The 18,322-nt window shown below is 43.3% G+C and overlaps 1 protein-coding gene across 3 annotated transcripts in view; it reads right to left on the minus strand.

Moving 5' to 3' along the window:
- Window positions 1-1,468: 1,468 nt before the first annotated feature.
- LOC141172126 (ETS homologous factor-like) overlaps window positions 1,469-18,322 on the minus strand; it is a 28,261-nt gene continuing 11,407 nt past the window's right edge. For 2 of the 3 annotated variants that reach the window (XM_073655990.1, XM_073655992.1), the window contains 5 exons: window positions 15,646-15,819; window positions 12,120-12,206; window positions 10,544-10,630; window positions 6,816-7,008; window positions 1,471-2,575 (listed from right to left, as the gene is read on the minus strand). In XM_073655990.1, the coding sequence (XP_073512091.1) occupies window positions 2,467-2,575; window positions 6,816-7,008; window positions 10,544-10,630; window positions 12,120-12,206; window positions 15,646-15,819 (650 nt within the window). In that variant the 3' untranslated portion in view covers window positions 1,471-2,466. Of the gene's footprint in view, window positions 2,576-6,815; window positions 7,009-10,543; window positions 10,631-12,119; window positions 12,207-15,645; window positions 15,820-18,322 lie in introns of all 3 variants that reach the window. The other variant, XM_073655991.1, reaches the window with a different exon arrangement.

An 18,322-nucleotide genomic window follows, 5' to 3' on the forward strand; every position in this document is an offset into this window, starting at 1 on the left:
TACTATATCTACAGCATTTCCCTGATCCACCCAGTCAGTGATTCTGTCATAGAAGGAAATTAAGTTAGTCTGACATGACTTGTTAGTTACAAACCCATGGTGACTCTGGTTAATCACTTCATTCTTATCCAGGTACTTACATACATGTTGTTTAATAATTTGTTCAAAGATCTTTCCTGGTATAGAAGTCAGACTCACCGGCCTATAGTTCCCTGGGTCCACCTTCTTCCCCTTTTTGAAGATAGGAACAACATTTGCTCTTCTCCAGTCTTCTGTGACTTCTCCTGTTCTCCAAGAATTTTCAAAGATTATGGAGAGTGGTTCTAAAATTTCTTCTACGATCTCCTTCAGTACTCTGGGGTGTAATTCATCTGGACCTGGAGACTTGAACTCATTTATGTTAGCTAAATATTCCCTCACAATCTTTCTGTTTACAGATAACTTGGATTCCTCTATTCCTTTAAAAGGACAGTGAAGATCAGTTGATGTTACATTTTCTTTCTGAGAGAAAACAGATGCAAAATAGGAATTAAAAAGTTCGGCCTTCTCAACATCCTCTCTTACCATTTCTCCATTTTCATCCTGTAAAAATCCTATAACATCTTTGACTTTTCTTTTACTTTTGACATACCCCCAAAATCCTTTTTTATTGCTTTTGACATCTCTTGCAAGCCTTAATTCATTGTCAGCTTTAGCTAACCTGATACGTGCCCTGCAGGATCTGCAGACTGCATTATAATCTTCTTTAGATATGCCTCCCTCTTTCCATTTAATAAACACAGGCTCCTCACAGTAGCACCTAGGATGTGGCCGTGGAACCAGTGGTACAGCCATTTCTACAATGTGAAGCTGAGCTGTGTCAAGACTAGAGGGGTCCATCTATCGTACATTGACACCCCAGGAGTAAGACCTGTGTGAAGTTCCCTTGTAATCCTGCTCCCATGGCTGCCACATCTCCAGACTTGTTTCCCATTGATCATATCTGGGACGTCATTGGTCGGTGATTACAAAGGAGCTGCCAGCAGCGGATCTTGATGATACAGCGGCAGAACCTTCCTCAGACGACCATTAATGACCTCACTGATAACAGCTAAGGCTGTAAGTGCGGGGAATTGTGTACGTGGTGCATTATTTTCCCCACTGTTATGCAAGTGATGAACATGTCTGTCGATCCTGTGATTTCCATGACTTTTCCTTTGTGTTGAGATTTCACACCCTCTAACACCAGAGAAGAGTAACAATTGGCCTCAGATTTAAGTCTGGGTGTATAGAAGCATAAGAGTGGAGCTGGTACTTTTTTTTTTTCATCTTTTTATAAATACCCCGGCTTACTCTGAACATGTTTTTGGGGGTCTCTGCTCCTCCATTCCATTATGTGCACATACCCAGAGAGTGATACATAAAAGCAGAAGACAAATAGTCTAAAATGTTTAATAAAACACTATTGTATAGGTACAAAAAAAAAAAAAAGAAATTTACACCTCTTCAGGTTTCCACATCTAATGTACAAAGCTAATTTACATAAATGTACAACTTTGGCACCATCATTATTTAAAGGGGTGTTTATTTGTGTACAGACTTGCTCTGTTGTCTACATAAGAAAAATCCCCCTTACTCACCCCTGAGCTGCTTCTTTGCCCCTATTGCCGCATCGGTGACGTCACATGACCACTGTCAGGCAGTGGTAGACGGCACAAGACTGCTGAACCCAGTGATTAGCTGCAGTGGTCACGTTCTGCATTCATGACCTCATGCTGTGTAAACCCAAGATCAGGGGTAGCCTTTTTGTAAAGGATTGTTTACACGGCACTAAACGACCGCAGATGCACATTGAACGATCTACAAGCTGCCGTTGTTCTCGGCAGCACAAGTCCTGTTTACACAGGATGATGCGCTGCCGAGAACGATGATCTTCTGTGCAGTCCACACGATCATTGTCATAGTTCGATTAGAGCAGTATTCCCCAACCTGCTGCAAAACTACAACTCCCATCATTCCCTGACGGCTGGCGGCTCTTAATGAGTTTCCAAAGAAGATGCTCCACCAACCATCAGTCTTCATGGATGGAGATCGGACGTTCTGCCGTTGTCTCTTAGGAGAGTCAAGGAGGATTGTTTCTTCAGGTTTCCACATTCATGTAATCTTACGATTTCGTTGTCAGAAGCACCCGCCATCGTGCCCCGACCCCCTCACTGGACCAGCCTTGCCTTACTAGGTCTGCTCCACAGATACCGGGGTGCTACATCACGCCTAATGTCGGCTTGTCTCTCATTACAATAATGTACATGTTCTGGTAAAACCCATGAGTAAAAATATTCTTTGTAGCGTTAAAAAAGTTGTACAATCCCATAAAATATCTGGACCATCTGTGCGTTGGTAAGTTTATAGGATGAGAACGTGGCTTTATCGGCCAGCGTGCTCCCGAGATGTCTTCATGACGGGTTTCCATGTGATGTCTTCGTGGTACTAAGTCAGTTGTTTCGGCGAGTCTTCCCTCCACCCGTAGGCTTTCTTCCCGAATTTGTAAGTCAACCTTCCATCCACCCGCTCCAAAATCCCCGACTTGTAGTAATGCCTGAAACAGAGAAAGCACAAGACTTGTTAGCAAATAATCTGTCGGGGATTGGTTTCTAGAATTCTACTTCCTAAAAATAAAAAAACTTAATTTCCTGCAAGTCCCAGCTTTACCATGAGGAGTTGGAAAGGATTGGGCATGTTGACTTCCAACATGCTTGATCCATTTTCTCTCACTGGGGATTAAAAGGTTGTCTGTCAGCATCACAGTATGACTGATCAAACCAATCACAGGTGGTCGGTGAACCCTTAGTGTGGCCAAACAGCACCATCTATCTCCGCCACTCCCTACCCTACTTTGATTGACAGCTTGGACTTTTTGAGCCAACGAAGGTCAGAGAAAGATTGAAAACAAATAGATGTTAAGGTGCACCAGACTACTTGACCACTTCACTGCATGTACTGTGCTTGAACAGTCATTCTGTTCTGAGAGACTCCTTTTAGAAGGAAGTCTGTCGGCACAAAATGATTGTTCAAACCAAGCACAGATGCTTGGTGCACCCTTAGTGTGCTCCAATCCACATTTCTGCTCCTCCTCTTCCTTGATTGACAGCTCTGGCGCTTCCAGACACTGAAAGAGAGCGGAGGTAGATGGAACACAAGTGGGACGGTGCATTAAGTTGCTTGGCCACACCAAGGGTGCACCAAACATCTGTGCTTGGTTTGATCAGTCATTTGTGCTGACAGACTCCTTTTAACATAATGTGTATAGAGACTTTTAGATGGACAGACTCTCTGAGGAAATTGGCGATTTTCGATGCGTATGGGAGCCTCGCAGCTTAAAATTTAGACTTGCGGATCCTTTTGTTCTTTAAGAAGGGGGGAAAAGTACCAAAAGTGTTCTGCTGACCGCTATCTTGTGTAAGGCCACCTTTGGGCTCTCAATTGCCAGAGCCTCCTCAATGATTGTAAGTTTTTGACATGTCTTGAGGTTGAATAAGCAATATATTTAAAAAACAAAACAAAAACACCCTCAAAATTTCCAGCCACCTGGTGAAAAATCCACTACGAATTCAGTGTATGAAAACCAAGTAGATTTTTGATGTAGGGTGTAATCTGTTGCAGATCAGACGGTAATGACAAACAGACATCAGCGGGAATATGGATCGACCACAAATCTGTTTACGTGTCCTATGGTTTCAGGGCGTGAACCTGTTCCTCTTGGCTCGGTGCTGCCGGTGACCAGACTTGGCAGATTGTGAAACCCAGGAGGATGTCAATGTAATGAGCTGTAGAATTAGTCTCCTGCATTATCAGGTCATCTGGTGAGGTTTCCCTCTGCTGTCAGAAATGATCCTGTAGATTTCTATGGGATGGATTGGGTCACCTATTGCATTACTTGTTTCCTGGATTGGCCCTCGAACTGACTGCAAAAATTTGCATGCAGATTTTCGACGACTCCGACCGATGCACAATTTTGCATGACGGCATCAAGCATAAAAAAGTTTTTACAGTTTTTGCCAAGGAAACAAAAACATGTGGGAATGATTATGAGGGTGGGAGGTGTTCGATCCCCCATATACATTACATTTTTGGCAGCAGATCCCTTGTTACACGACAGGATGTGCTGCCGACAAATGACAGTTTTTATGCTCGCATTAATCCCTTTCCAACATCAGCCATACAGATACAGCTCATGATGGGTGTATGGAGCAGGTTCAGGAGCTGAGCCCGCTCCATACGCGACAGGTCCCGGCTGTACGCCCTATACACGGCAGGCGCTGGCTGTACACGATAGGGACCGGCTGTACGCTCTATACGCGACAGGTGGCGGCAGTACACCTCCATACTCGACAGGTGTCTGCTGGATGCTCCCATACACGGCAGGTGCTGGCTGTACACGATAGGGACCGGCTGTACGCTCTATACACGACAGGTGGCGGCAGTACACCTCCATACTCGACAGGTGCCGGCTGTACGCCCTATACACGGCAGGTGCTGGCTGTACACGATAGGGACCGGCTGTACGCTCTATACTCGACAGGTGGCGGCAGTACACCTCCATACTCGACAGGTGTCGGCTGTACGCCCCCATACTTGACAGGTGGCGGCTGGATGCCCCCCATATGCGTCAGGTGTCGTCTGTACTCGACAGGTGCCACTGTACACCCCCATACTTGACAGGTGCCGGCTGTATAACAGCAGCGATCAGAGTTAGAGCCGATTGACAGTGACTAAACAGCAGCAGAGTTTAAGAGTGGCATAAGTCAGCCGATCTTCGCCCCTTTGTCCATTTCAATTTGCAAATTTTTATCAATCGCTTTATTTTTTTTGTCCTCTTCATAACTACTAAAAAAAAAAAAAAAAAAAGTTAAACCAAGTTCCTAAAGGGGACCTCGGTCATAGACCACCCGTTGTTCTACTGTCCACGAAGTAACCACCACAAACTACTGCTGGTCTTGAACCCACAAGAGGAAATCAAGTTGTCCATGTCGGACAGGTCCCATCGGATCAGCAGTAACATTCGGTAATATTTTGCACCTGACCCATCGGGTCACAAGGCATTTGATTAAACATGACACACGTCACACTAGGAGTCTAATATTAGATCCGTCTACCCATTACCTATTGTTTGGAAGCCGCGGTTTCACTATTGCACAAAGACATTTTGCAGGGTGAGTCACACTGTTTACACCTATCTGTTGCTGGGAATTTACTGACACCGTCACAGTCACGAGACTTTTCAGTAGAAAAATTCCCAGTATTATCAGCTTTGTATCACGTTACATCACCTGAAACCAAATCGAGTCATCGTATCTCTTGTGAAAAGGTTATAGAATAGAATATGGTTGCCGTTTTGTTAGTTTTTTTGCCCTGGAGATTGTGAACTCATCTACATGTAATCCTACAATTCTTGAAAAGTAACATATCTCCCACTATTAGGGACTATAAGACTGGGTCAACCCAGTGTTCATCCAAAGTAATTGGGTCGGATACTAATATGCTGCGTCATACATTAAAAAAAAAGTTCCATGTCATGGATTGTGGACCCACTGCACCACAAGCCGGGCTTATCCTTGGAGGAGCATGGCTAAGCCTCGCTAGAGCTCCTGATGGTGGAGTTAGGCTTGAGCTGCAGGTGGCCGCCAGGTACCACTCCAAGGGCAGTCCCCGGTACTGCAGCAGCAGACCTCAAGGGTCAGGATCGGAGACTGTTGCAGCTTCAGACAGTGCAGATTCTGGAACACAAGACAGAACGGACACTGGTACCGCCGGAGCGGCTTCAGGCTCAGTTCCTGAACTTGTTACTGTTACCTAAAAGAATTCAGGTTCGGGTTCAACAATAGGTTCAGGTTCTAACAGAATAGATTCAGGGACTTAACAACTAACTAACAGTGACAAACACAAACTAACACTAAAGAGGGCATTGTACAGACACCTCCCTAAAGGGTAGCGTGCCTTAAATACCTGATGCCTCCCTGCTATTGGCTGGGGGCATTTCTAAAGTGAGCACAGGCCCAGGGGACCAGGAAGTCATGCAGGGAACGGAGACACCACCACGTGGCTGGGGCAGTAAGTATGTCAGCGTTCCTGCCGGGATGAGGGAGAGGGGACATGCAGGGACGCTGGCATTAGTGTTACAATCCATTTCTTATTAAAAGGTTGCCCAGGATTGTAAAAAAAAAAAAAGAATCCATTAGATCACCCACAGCTTCAGTGCCGAAGCTCTGGTGGGCTTCACCAGTCTTCGTTTACTTTGCTGCATCAATAATGTGCTATACATCCACTTGACCTCTGCAGTTAATCACAGACTCACTCTTGTGCCGTACATCCAAGCACCATCCCTGTTGCTAGAGAAAGGCTGCAGTGGTCATGTGGATGTAAAATACATCATAGCTGCAGCAAAGTAAAAAAATAAATACAGCCGAGGACAACTGGAGCAACTGCACAGAAGCAGTGGCAAATTTAATAGGCGAGTATTGGTTATTTATTTTTTTCTCACACTTCCTAGTATAAGTAAATCCTAAAAAAAGTTCTGTATGAGAAAAAAAAATATATTTTTTTCCAGAACCAGAAATGTCATCAGCTTTCTGTATGCAACCCCAGACACAGCTCATAGCAAGCATCTATTTTTGTAATCATGGATAACTCTCAATTACTATATTCCGCCATTTAAAAAAAAAAAGTCTAAATGAGGCTAGTGTGCAGAAAACGATATAATTTTGGATAGTGTCCCCAAATGGACCCAAGTTCTGCACAGAGGCTGTGTATAATATTGGATCTTATTTGCCTGCTCTTACCTCAATGCCCGGCTCAGCTTCTCATAGTTCATACATTTGTTTTTCTTCTGCTGCCCCCATAACTGTGCAATCATGTCAGACTTAACGACACGAAATGTCCCTTCTTTGCGGTCCTCCCAGCGGACGGCGTCTTGGTTTTTATGTGGACTCAGTAGTAGATCACGTACAAACTCCCACAAGTGCACGCTTTGGTCTGAAAAGAGAAGGAGGTAAAGTCCTAAATCTAGTTTTGTAAATTGTACTGCAAGCAGGACATATAAAAGAGAAGGGGTGGAGAATATGTATATACAGTGCCTACAAGTAGTATTCAACCCGCTGCAGATTTACCTGGTTGACACATGCGGAATTAACTTGGCATTGTGACATTTGTACTGTAGATCAGCCTGGAAGTGGAAAATGCACTGCAGCAAATTTTTTTTTTTTTTTTTTTTTTTTTAAAAACGTTAAAAGTTAATTCAGAGTGTCATTTATTATTCAACCCCTCAAACCACAAGAATTCTGTTTGGTCCCCCTAAAGTATTAAGAAGTAGTTCAGGCACCAAGAATAATGAGCTTCACATGTGTGGATTAAAGATCTCTTTTGCCAGCCTTTTCTGACTATTTAAGACCCTCCCCAAACTTGTGAACAGCACTCAGACATGGTCAACATGGGAAAGACAAAGGAGCATTCCAAGGCCATCAGAGACAAGATCGTGGAGGGTCACAAGGCTGGCAAGGGGTACAAAACCCTTTCCAAGGAGTTGGGCCTACCTGTCTCCACTGTTGGGAGCATCATCCGTAAGTGGAAGGCTTATGGAACTACTGTTAGCCTTCCACGGCCAGGACAGCCTTTGAAAGTGTCCTCCCGTGCCGAGACCAGGCTTGTCCGAAGAGTCAAGGCTAACCCAAGGACAACAAGGAAGGAGCTCCGGGAAGATCTCATGGCAGTGGGGACATTGGTTTCAGTCAATACCATAAGTAACGTACTCCACCGCAATGGTCTCCGTTCCAGACGAGCCCGTAAGGTACCTTTACTTTCAAAGCGTCATGTCAAGGCTCGTCTACAGTTTGCTCATGATCACTTGTAGGACTCTGAGACAGACTGGTTCAAGGTTCTATGGTCTGATGAGACCAAGATCGAGATCTTTGGTGCCAACCACACATGTGACGTTTGGAGACTGGATGGCACTGCATACGACCCCAAGAATACCATCCCTACAGTCAAGCATGGTGGTGCAGCATCATGCTGTGGGGCTGTTTCTCAGCCAAGGGGCCTGGCCATCTGGTCCGCATCCATGGGAAGATGGATAGCACGGCCTACCTGGAGATTTTGGCCAAGAACTTCCGCTCCTCCATCAAGGATCTTAAGATGGGTCGTAATTTCATCTTCCAACAAGACAACGACCCAAAGCACACAGCCAAGAAAACCAAGGCCTGGTTCAAGAGGGAAAAAGTCAAGGTGTTGGAGTGGCCTAGTCAGTCTCCTGACCTTAACCCAATTGAAAACTTGTGGAAGGAGCTCAAGAATAAAGTCCACATGAGACACCCAAAGAACCTAGATAACTTGGAGAAGATCTGCATGGAGGAGTGGGCCAAGATAACTCCACAGACCTGTGCCGGCCTGATCAGGTCTTATAAAAGACGATTATTAGCTGTAATTGCAAACAAGGGTTATTCCACAAAATATTAAACATAGGGGTTGTATAATAATTGACCCACACTTTTATGTTTAAAATTTAATAAAATTCAACTGAGCAACATAACTTTTTGGTTTGTAAGATTTATGCTTCTGTTCATAAAACCTACTCTCGTTTGCAGTTTGAAGGCTCTAACTTATTTGCATCTTATCAAACCAGCTAAATCTGCAGGGGGTTGAATACTACTTGTAGGCACTGTATATATATATATATATATATATATATATATATGTGTATATATATATATATATATATATATATATAAAAAAAAAAAAAGGGCATCGCTTCTATTATTGCAAGGAAGACCAAAAACGAGTCAGTGATCTAAAACACAGGAGAAGGCACAGGAGAGACAAACTGCTCTGTGCAGCTGCATGCATGTCACAGGCACTGTGCAAACTAGAAGGAAAGAGAGAAATTATTGAGAATTAAATCATTATCAGGACAGGCCAGAATGTCAAATTTCAACGCTAGGGGGTTATAGCAACGGGTGTATCAAATATGGATACAACTACGCCAAGGTGACCCCCAGCCGTCTTTTGGAAAGAAGATATATGAGATTCATGTCAATTTTCAATGGAGAATCCTAGCAGCTATATCAGTGGAAAATGTTCCTATTACTATATTATATTAAAATGTATCCTTAATATGGCTCCCTATTGACTTAATTAAACATTCCTTTATTATGAGTATTTTTTTTTTTATGCTTTTATTATGTCTAATTGACGTTGTTCATCCCCTTGTATAGTTTATTAGACTTATACTGCTACTCCCTCCTTTCAGCAGCTTCTTATGGATATCTTTGTGAAACCTTTTCTTAACTACTTGAGTTACAAAAGAATTCCGTGCATTCCTTTCTCTTTTTTGTTTGCACTTGGTGATTTCATTGATTAATTTCTGACCATTTTTAGTTTTTATGTATGATTCTAAATCATTCATTTATTTATGAATGAGAGGCCCTTGAGAAAGCCTGATGAGGCGAAACAGGTCACTTTATGTGCAATCTTTTTATCTGATGGGCTGGTTTTAATTGTATGTCCTGGAAGTATAACATTAAAGTGGAAAGAAGTACATTTTAATCAGGATCTACGCAGCTTATTTTTTCCCAAGTCCAGGATGGTCTCTTTAAAATCAGCGGCTATTCAAAATAAGTCCGCAATAACGCTTTGGAGAAGAATCAGTGCAGCTCAGAGAGCTGACCTCTTGAGCCAAAGGAGCCTCCGTAGAAAAGGACTGGAGACACGCGAGTATCGATTTGATGGTGCAAAGTTGGACTCAGAGGGAATATTATTCGCAATCTAAAACAGTGGAGGGAAGCAGAATTTGGCTAAAATTAAAAGAACTGTTCCCGACGAGGAGTGGGGAGAACAGCTGGGGAGTGAAAATAAAGACTGTTACTACCTACTGATTTATATAATTTCCAACATTAACTCCAAGCCTAGAACATACCGTTGTTCAATTTTTCAGATTATATACTACCTTTTTTTGGGGGGGGCGGGGAGGGGTTGGGTAGTTGGGGTCTTGTTTTGCTTTGAGTTAAGATATAGGTTTAATGTTCTTCAAATTTTAGTGGAGCTTTGACTACAAGACACGTTATTTAAGATGTCTCAGGGATCATTTTAACCTTCCTCCCTGAAGAAGCCATACTGGCGAAACGTAAGTTGGGGCCGGTGGCAAGAATGTAATGGTAACGGTCTTTTCTCAACAGTGCTACTTATTATTGATCTGAGATTTATCATTTAAACCATGTATTCAGAAATTAGTGCTTTAAACTTGCACCTTATGTGACTGACAATATATGCGCTACAGTGAATGTGTTTTTATCGGACATGTACTTTTGGCACTTGTAGTTTGCGCAGTGACGGCCCTTTTGGATATGCACTTCCAGCTTAAAAATTCCCTTATGTCTCTTTATTCTGGAAGTCTTGAACTAATTATTTTTAATATTATTATATATTATATATATATATATATTATATATTATATTAATATTTAATATTATGTGCATACATATTCGTGACACAGCAATAGAGGGAAAGGCTGGTCTCTTACTCGTTCGGTTTCCTTTGGCTCCTCTTCGTTTGTGATCTTTTGGAGTAACTGGAGATGGTTTGGTTTCCTTGATATTCATCTCCTCTACTAGAATATATATAAAAAAAAAGTAATATATGACATTGTATATCAAGTCTATAAACAGGATACAGACTATATAAGATACAACAGAAGAGACTTGTCATCAATGCCATTTATTTAGATTTTTTACGCTATTCTAGCTGACTGAAAACCATCAACAAGTAGGTTATCTGCTGCGCATGAATCTTTTAGGCTGGGGACTACATGGCGACATGCGAGACCTTGATGTCTCATTGCAACGTAGCATCAAATTACTTTCTATGGCGTTGCACTGTGACCGTTGCAAATGTTTCCAAAATGTGGTGTACTGCTCATTAACCTAAGTATCAGGTTGCACTCCCATGTCCATGTTACCGGTGAAGCCGCGGGTCTCCTGACTTGACTCCTACACCCTTAGGGGTAGTTAGACTTGTGTCAAATCAATAGGTGGCTGATGTGCAGTACCTGGCCGTGGCCACTATAGAGCCGACGGAGCTGTTCTTTGTAGTCCTGGCCAACACCGGGAATAGCTGATCAGCGGGGTACGGGGTGGTGCACCCTCACCGATCAGACATTGATGAGCTATCCAAAGGTTAGGCCATCAGTGCTAAAGTCCCGGACAACCTTTTTAAAGCGGCTTTCTGGTCAAAATAAGTTAGGATAGGTGATAACTTGTTAATGGGTGGTGGTCCGATCACTGAGACCCACACTAGTCAGCGGAATCGGGCACTTTTATCCCCTTTAACATGGCGCAGCAGTGCACATGTTCGACTGTTGCTGCGTCTGTTTCCAATGGGGGTGACGAATACTGCGCTCAGCTTTTTCCACCATTCCCACAGATCACTGCGGACCCCAGCAGCCACGACCACCCCCCCATTCTCCTACTGATCAGCAAGTTATCACCTATCCTCCGAATAGGCAATAACTTGTTTTTATTGGACGCCCCCTTTAAACCGGACCTAAGCATGGCTGCTACACAGTGAACCAAGTTGTGATATTGCAGCACCGTACACTGAACTTCTGGTGGCTGATCGGCAGGGGTCCAAGGTCTCTGAGCCCCGCCGGTGGCTGATCAGCGGTGGTCCAAGGTCTCAGACCCCCAACAATCTAACATTGATAAGCCTTCCTCAGCGCATCATCGGCTTCCTTTCCTGGTCAAGCCATGTCATCTTATCCCAGTCATTTTAAAAGTTTTTTTTCTTAGATTTTGGCGATTACGTCAAATTTACAAAAATAGGATTTAAACTTCCCCAATAGGGAAAATCCGCAATGGATCCTGAACTGATCTGCAAGATAAATTAAAATAAAATCAGCTCAGTTTCTCCCCTGGATTTTCTGAGCTTCACAGAAAATCTAGATGGTAAGTCCAGGTTGTTACCGCCGTCCGTCAATTTATCCCATATACCTGGTTGCGTGTGATTAGTTCATGTGAACAGGGCAGCCACATTGTGTTCTTATGCGATCGGCCGTTTCCAAACATACACTCGTATTATTGCAGATGCCGCGTTCCACTTACCGCACGCCGGAGTCTGAGGGTTTATCTTCTCCTGTAAAACCTGTTGGTCCAAATTCTTTCTGTGTGTTGTCACTGTGGCCAGCAGGTCTGCGGGGCGGTGACACATTAACCAGAAACAAAGGGAGACAAGAAACCGTAGACTGTTAGATAGAAGACTGCTGTGGTCGATACCGAGCTCGCTGCCAATAATTGCCAAAAACTTAACCCCTTCTCACTTGGGCATATATATTTTTTTTGCATTTTTAGGTTAATAATATACAATTCTATATTAATTTCAGGCAAAGATCTGATAAGTTTTCAGAGTAGAAACTCTTCAAAAATCACAAGTTTTGATTGATTCTTTTTTTTTTTTTCTACTGCGTTTTTCGGAAACGCTCCACCCTTACTCCACTTGGAAGGATATTTTTTGGTCATAACCACAGGATCCTCAGGCCGGGCTCACACATGTGCTTTGAAGGAGGATTTTAAAGTGCATCCGGTCCAAAATACTCTGTTTTTTTAATTAAAAGCTTAATAGTTTTGAAAGATTTTATTTTTATTTCTTTCAAAGATTTTTTTACATTTTTTTTAGAGCATTTTATTTTGCTGCAAGGTTGTGAAAACCTCACTGAGGCTAAGGGTAAAATGTTTTTGGAGGCGGAAAAAAAAAAAAAGTTTCAAGAAACTTTTTTCTGAAGCTAACTTTTTGAAGGCTTTTTTTCCTCCCCTCACTCAGTGTTTTGACCAATTGACCTGAGTGTCAAAAAACTCGCCGTTTGAAGCAGCAGGGTGGGTCCTCAAAAGGAAAAAAAAATCAGGGCGAGTATAGCTATGCTTCATTGGAAGTAAATTCTGCTCTGAACTTGATACAGTGAAGTCTAAAAAGTTGCTAAACAACATGGGGAGGGGGGAGGTGATGCTTCAGAAAACCCTCTTCCTGGAAAAAAACCCCTCCAAAAACAACAAAAAAGGAACTTTCCCTGAAATGTATTTTTCTTAGAAATTTTTTTTGATTTTTCTGCCAAAACAAAAACACTCCGTGTGAGCCTTGCCTCAGGGTGGCCATGACTTAGGTGACGAAAGCTGTTCCTTCTATACTCGGCTCCTGAGGGTAGGACATCAATTAAAGCCAAAATATGCTTTGAAATGCTTTAAACGGAATCTGTCACCTAATCAGTGAGCACCATGATGTAGGGACAGAGACCCTGATTCCAGCGATGTGTCACTTACTGGGCTGCTTGCTGTAGTTTCTATAAAATTACAGTTTTATCAGCAGGAGATTATCACTAGAGGACTAGTAAACCTGCAGCCATGTAGTCCAACTACGCCCCCCACCACTGATTGGCTGCTTTCTATGTGTACTGTACATAAACTGCCAATCAGTGGTGTGGGCGGGGCTATACAGAGCTCAGCATTCAGAGAACTGCAGCAGATAAAACGGATTTTATCAAAACTACAGCAAGTAGCCTAATAAGTGACACATTGCTGGAAACGGGGTCTCTGCCCTTACAATATGCTGCTTTTAGATGGGGGAGATTCCCTTTAAAGGTCTAACAGTTTGCCAAAAGCTATTCCTACCCCTGATACCCCGCCCTTACTCTTCTTTTCGATGGAAGGAACAAAGTCTCTCACTCATACAACTGATCCTGAGACTCTGTGTGCCCATTCACAACAGTCTCTGCTTGGGACAATTCTTTTTTTGGGGGGAGGAGGGTCCTTTCATGTTAAAAATCAACTGTGATCTTTTGGAAAAGCTAGCACAGAAAGCGATCAATATCTCTGCAGCGCCACCACAGGGGATATGAAGCATCACACAGTTTCTACTGAAGTCCATGACGTGCACAGACAGAGTAGGACCCACCATCTCCCCGTTTTTTTTCTTTTAGGGCCCGATTAATTTACGCTTCACTTTTTTTTTTGTCTTGTGGCATTTACTCATTGGATATTTTATTTGCACTTGGTTCATGAATGTTGTAAAAAAATAAAGGAACAAATGCAATAATGAATGGAGGCCTTGGCATTTAGCTCCTCATTTTCAAGCTTCATTATTTCGGGGGCATCTAATTCCCTTTCAGCTGGACATTCTTGCTCTACAAGTTCCCCTTATATGAAAACTCTTACATCTGAATATGAGAACCACTTCAAGTAAATAACTTATAAAAAAAAGAAAAAAAAGTTATGAGGCCACTGAACTGAGGGTTGGCAAACAAACCGTAGAGTCTGATCAGATATGTAAGACGGAGATTGTGATAAACCTTCTGTTAGGATTAATGACATAATACGAGAAGAAACAGCTGCAAGGAGAAGACCTCCAGGAAGGAAATGAGATTCATAGAATACATCTTTCTACACAGGAGATTAGTCAGAGAGGCGGGTCCCTGGTGTCTTCTCCCCGCCCACTGCCAATGACTGACAGGTCTCTCCCTATACATGCACGCAGTGAGAGACCTGTCACTCGAGAAAAGCCACCGGGGACCCGTCTGTCCGACTAGTCTTCTCTGAAACACAGCAGCGTTTTATGGCCAAAATCATGTGGATCGGGCAGCATGTATCAGCTGTCAGGTTCCCTTTAGAAAAAGGACCCTAATGTCATGTTCCCGAGTAACTAAAGGCCCCAAAGAGCATTTCTGCAGGCAGTGTCAAACTGAAGAACATTGGGCCCCCAGAGGATTTGATTCTGAGGGCCCACCTTTCTCCCCCACTCAAGAAACCCATAGCAGCTGCAAGGTTTGCACTATGAACTCTCCTGAAAGAGAAGCCCACCGGAGGATTCTCCAGTTCTCTGGTGGGCCAGTCCAACCCTGTCTGCAGGATAGGGTGCAACTTACTGATGGGACTACCGAGATGCTTAGCAATCTCAAGACCTGAACCAGTCTTGAATAAAGCGGAGCTGTTCATGCACGACCTCCTCTCCTTTCATGGTCTACGGGACTGTTGGCAAAAGCAGAAAACAGCGCTCTGTTATTCCTAGCAGGCCCATAGATAACAAGGGAAAGAGTGGAGGTCGAGCATGCATAACTCCCCTTTTCGAGATGGGGCTCTGCAGAGTTAGTTTCTCGCGATTCAGAGCCATGGAGGATCAGCAAGTTATCCCCTATTCCATGAATAGGGGAATAATCCTCCTTGAGACTCTGTGGTGGTCTTTGATAATGTTCTGGGTGGGTTTCCACCACCTGATATGCGGCATTACACTACCGCCAGATACTTGTTTGCTGATCAGCGGTCGTTTAACAGCTTGTTTAGATGGGCCGACCACATTAAATATGTGGGCAGAACGATCAGTAATAGATTGTGCAGAAAAGACAGCCATTGTTCTCGGCAGCGCGAATCCTGTTTACACTGGACGATGTGCTGCCAAGAAGGATGATCTTTTGTGCAAACCAAGAGATCGTTTTGCTCGTTCGTCGGGTGATTGGCAGCCTGTCTACGCGGCGCAATTATCGGGAAATTAGGGTTCCTAGGAAAGTCGGTGTAAATGGACCTTTAGTGTACGGGCAAGCTTTAGACAGGTAATATTAAATAATAAAACTCTTATCAGTGCACTCACCTGTAAAGTGAGGGAGCGTTTCACTGACGCCAGTGCTTTCAGACAGGTTACAGATGTCTGAGTCACATGAGGAATAATCAGGAGAGGTAAGATAAGCCAAAAAGGGCAAATCTATGTCATTGACATCATAGTCGTAGTCTGTACAGTCCCAGGAATTCATGAGGGTGGAAAGCTCTGCAAATAAAAGCCAAATCAAGGTTCAGAATTGTATATACAATAGGGAAATAATAAGACGCTTTCTTTTGTTACTTGTTTCTCGGGGGGATTGCTTTAATCTTTCACCCCAATATGTAGCAAAACACAAGGACAGGCTCTTTAACCTCAGTACACATTGAATACCTGTCAGTTGAACCATCGATTGACCGACAGCCATCTTTCCCAACTTCCCCATATACAGTAACTTTCAGCTTGATCGAGCGCCCTGGTGTCCTCTATGAGAATCTAACATGGTTCCAATTCTTCTCTTCTCCAATATCATCAGTTGGGGAAGAGTTGACCACACACATCAACACCAAATATTGGTGGGATCGGCCAACAGTCTAATGTGTGTGGTGGTCGCCTGACTCTCCCCTCAATATTAGTGGGTTCGACCAACTTTACTCCACCAATCCAAGGTCTTAACTATGATGCATGGATGTCTGTTTCGCTACATCACAATATCAATAGAAAGAGCCTCAAGATCTTCTGCTCAGTGACGGACATCTTTCGACAGTAATTGTATATGTAAACTGCTGAATGGCTACTTTATTAAATACACCTATTTAGTAGGTTGTGGACAAGCTAATTGGATAAAAGGTAATGACATCTTCTGAATGAGGGGGCTTTTATATCGGATACCCTCTGATGTGAATGGCCATCAATGGTCAGGGGGCGAGAGAATGTGGTGAGATTAATGGGGGACTCTGGTATTAACCAAATATTATGATATAATTTTGAGCCATTTGGCCTAACAGCCCTGCGAAAATACAGTATATTATGGTGACAGATCCACTTTTAGTGCCTCTAGGGTAGAATACCTCTGTAACACGGTATGTGATGAAATTGCTTTTATGCGTAAAAGGGATTTTCCCACCAAAGACATTTAACACGTACACCTAGGATAGGTCTGATCACCTGAGGTCCCACCAATCACTAGAAGGGGACATGATCGTCATCAGTCCCATAGACAATAAGCAACCATGTACCGCCCCACTCAATCCTGACCTCAGAGGAGGAACATTCGATTGGGATCTGTGCTATGGATAGGAGATAAATGTCCTTCTTGGAAAAGCCCTAAGGAGGACTGTGTAGATAAATGTCCTTCTTGGAAAAGCCCTAAGGAGGACTGTGTAGATAAATGTCCTTCTTGGAAAAGCCCTAAGGATGACTGTGTAGATAAATGTCATTATTATAAAATTATAGGTCTATACCAAAATACAAGTTCTTTTACGACTGGAAGAAGTTCACCAACGTTGTAATACCTTTTATATGTCAGATCACAAATCCAAGGCTTTAACTACGATACATGGATGTCTGTTTCGTTACATCCCAAGATCAATACAAAGAGCCTCAAGATCTTCTGCTCAGTGACGGACGTCTCTCTACAGTGCTTGTACATGTAAACTATTGAATGGCTACTTTAATACAGACGCCCATTTAGTAGCTTGTGGACAAGCTAATTAGATAAAGGATAATGATATCTTCTGAATGGCCTCATCCAAAGATGGGGCAGGGGGGCAGGGAAAACTCACTGCTTTGTCCTTGGGACCAATCTATGACTGCACGGCCCTGCTGAAAAAGTGTCCTGCAAACAGCTGTGATGAAGGGATCACCAAAATGTTTATGGATGTCCTATGGTCCAAAAGTCTGACCACGAGTATTAGGAACCCAAAGGGTGCCGAGAAAACGTTCGCCTCACGTTCATCAGCCTGAATTGTGCAAAATTTTGGACCCTTCTATCAGCATGGTGCAACCGAAATAAGGATTCACCAGACCATGTTTTTTTTTCCATGGCTCAGTTATACAAATTTTGCGCTGGAGTCTTGCCTTGTTTTCCCCCCGGAACCCCATGTGGGGTAAGCAAGAGCATTTTGCCTTTGGACGCATTGTTTGGGATCCATGGAAATAAAATGCCACGCTACGAAATATTCCAAATATTTGCGGAAACCAATAGATGGGAATCTGATGGGGATCGTTTTTCAGCATCCAATCCACACACTGACAGCAAGGAAGATTATCTAACTACATGTTCTGGGGGTATGAACTTTCAGTACAGTAATTTGTGCGGTGGCGGCCTGTACACGATGGAGACTCGCCCGGGCTTGCTGGATCTAGAGATATGGATGTTGATAGTTACAACAGGACCTGTTCCGATTCCTTCTTATCTATCGTTTTTACTGGAACTTCTCACAAGCTGCACGGTCCTGTTATTCCTGTTGTCTGCATCTGCTGTGCAATGCCAAGAACTGTGACGTCATTTCAGGCATTTGATACCAGCAGCACAACCACCTGCGTGCCGTCCGGCTCATACTGCGCTCAGTCTGAACATTTTCGGTCCAATGGTGGAAAAGGTTTTGTCTACACACAGCAAAACACAAGCAGCCAGCCTCGAGCAATGACATGTGACCGCTGCAGCCAATCACTGGCCTCAGTGGTGTTAAAATACAGGTGCATCTCACAAAATTAGAATATCATCAAT

This window comes from Phyllobates terribilis, unplaced genomic scaffold (assembly GCF_046119375.1).
Source record: "Phyllobates terribilis strain yellow unplaced genomic scaffold, ASM4611937v1 Scaffold_12__6_contigs__length_324123572, whole genome shotgun sequence".
NCBI classification, from domain to species: Eukaryota; Metazoa; Chordata; class Amphibia; order Anura; family Dendrobatidae; genus Phyllobates; species Phyllobates terribilis.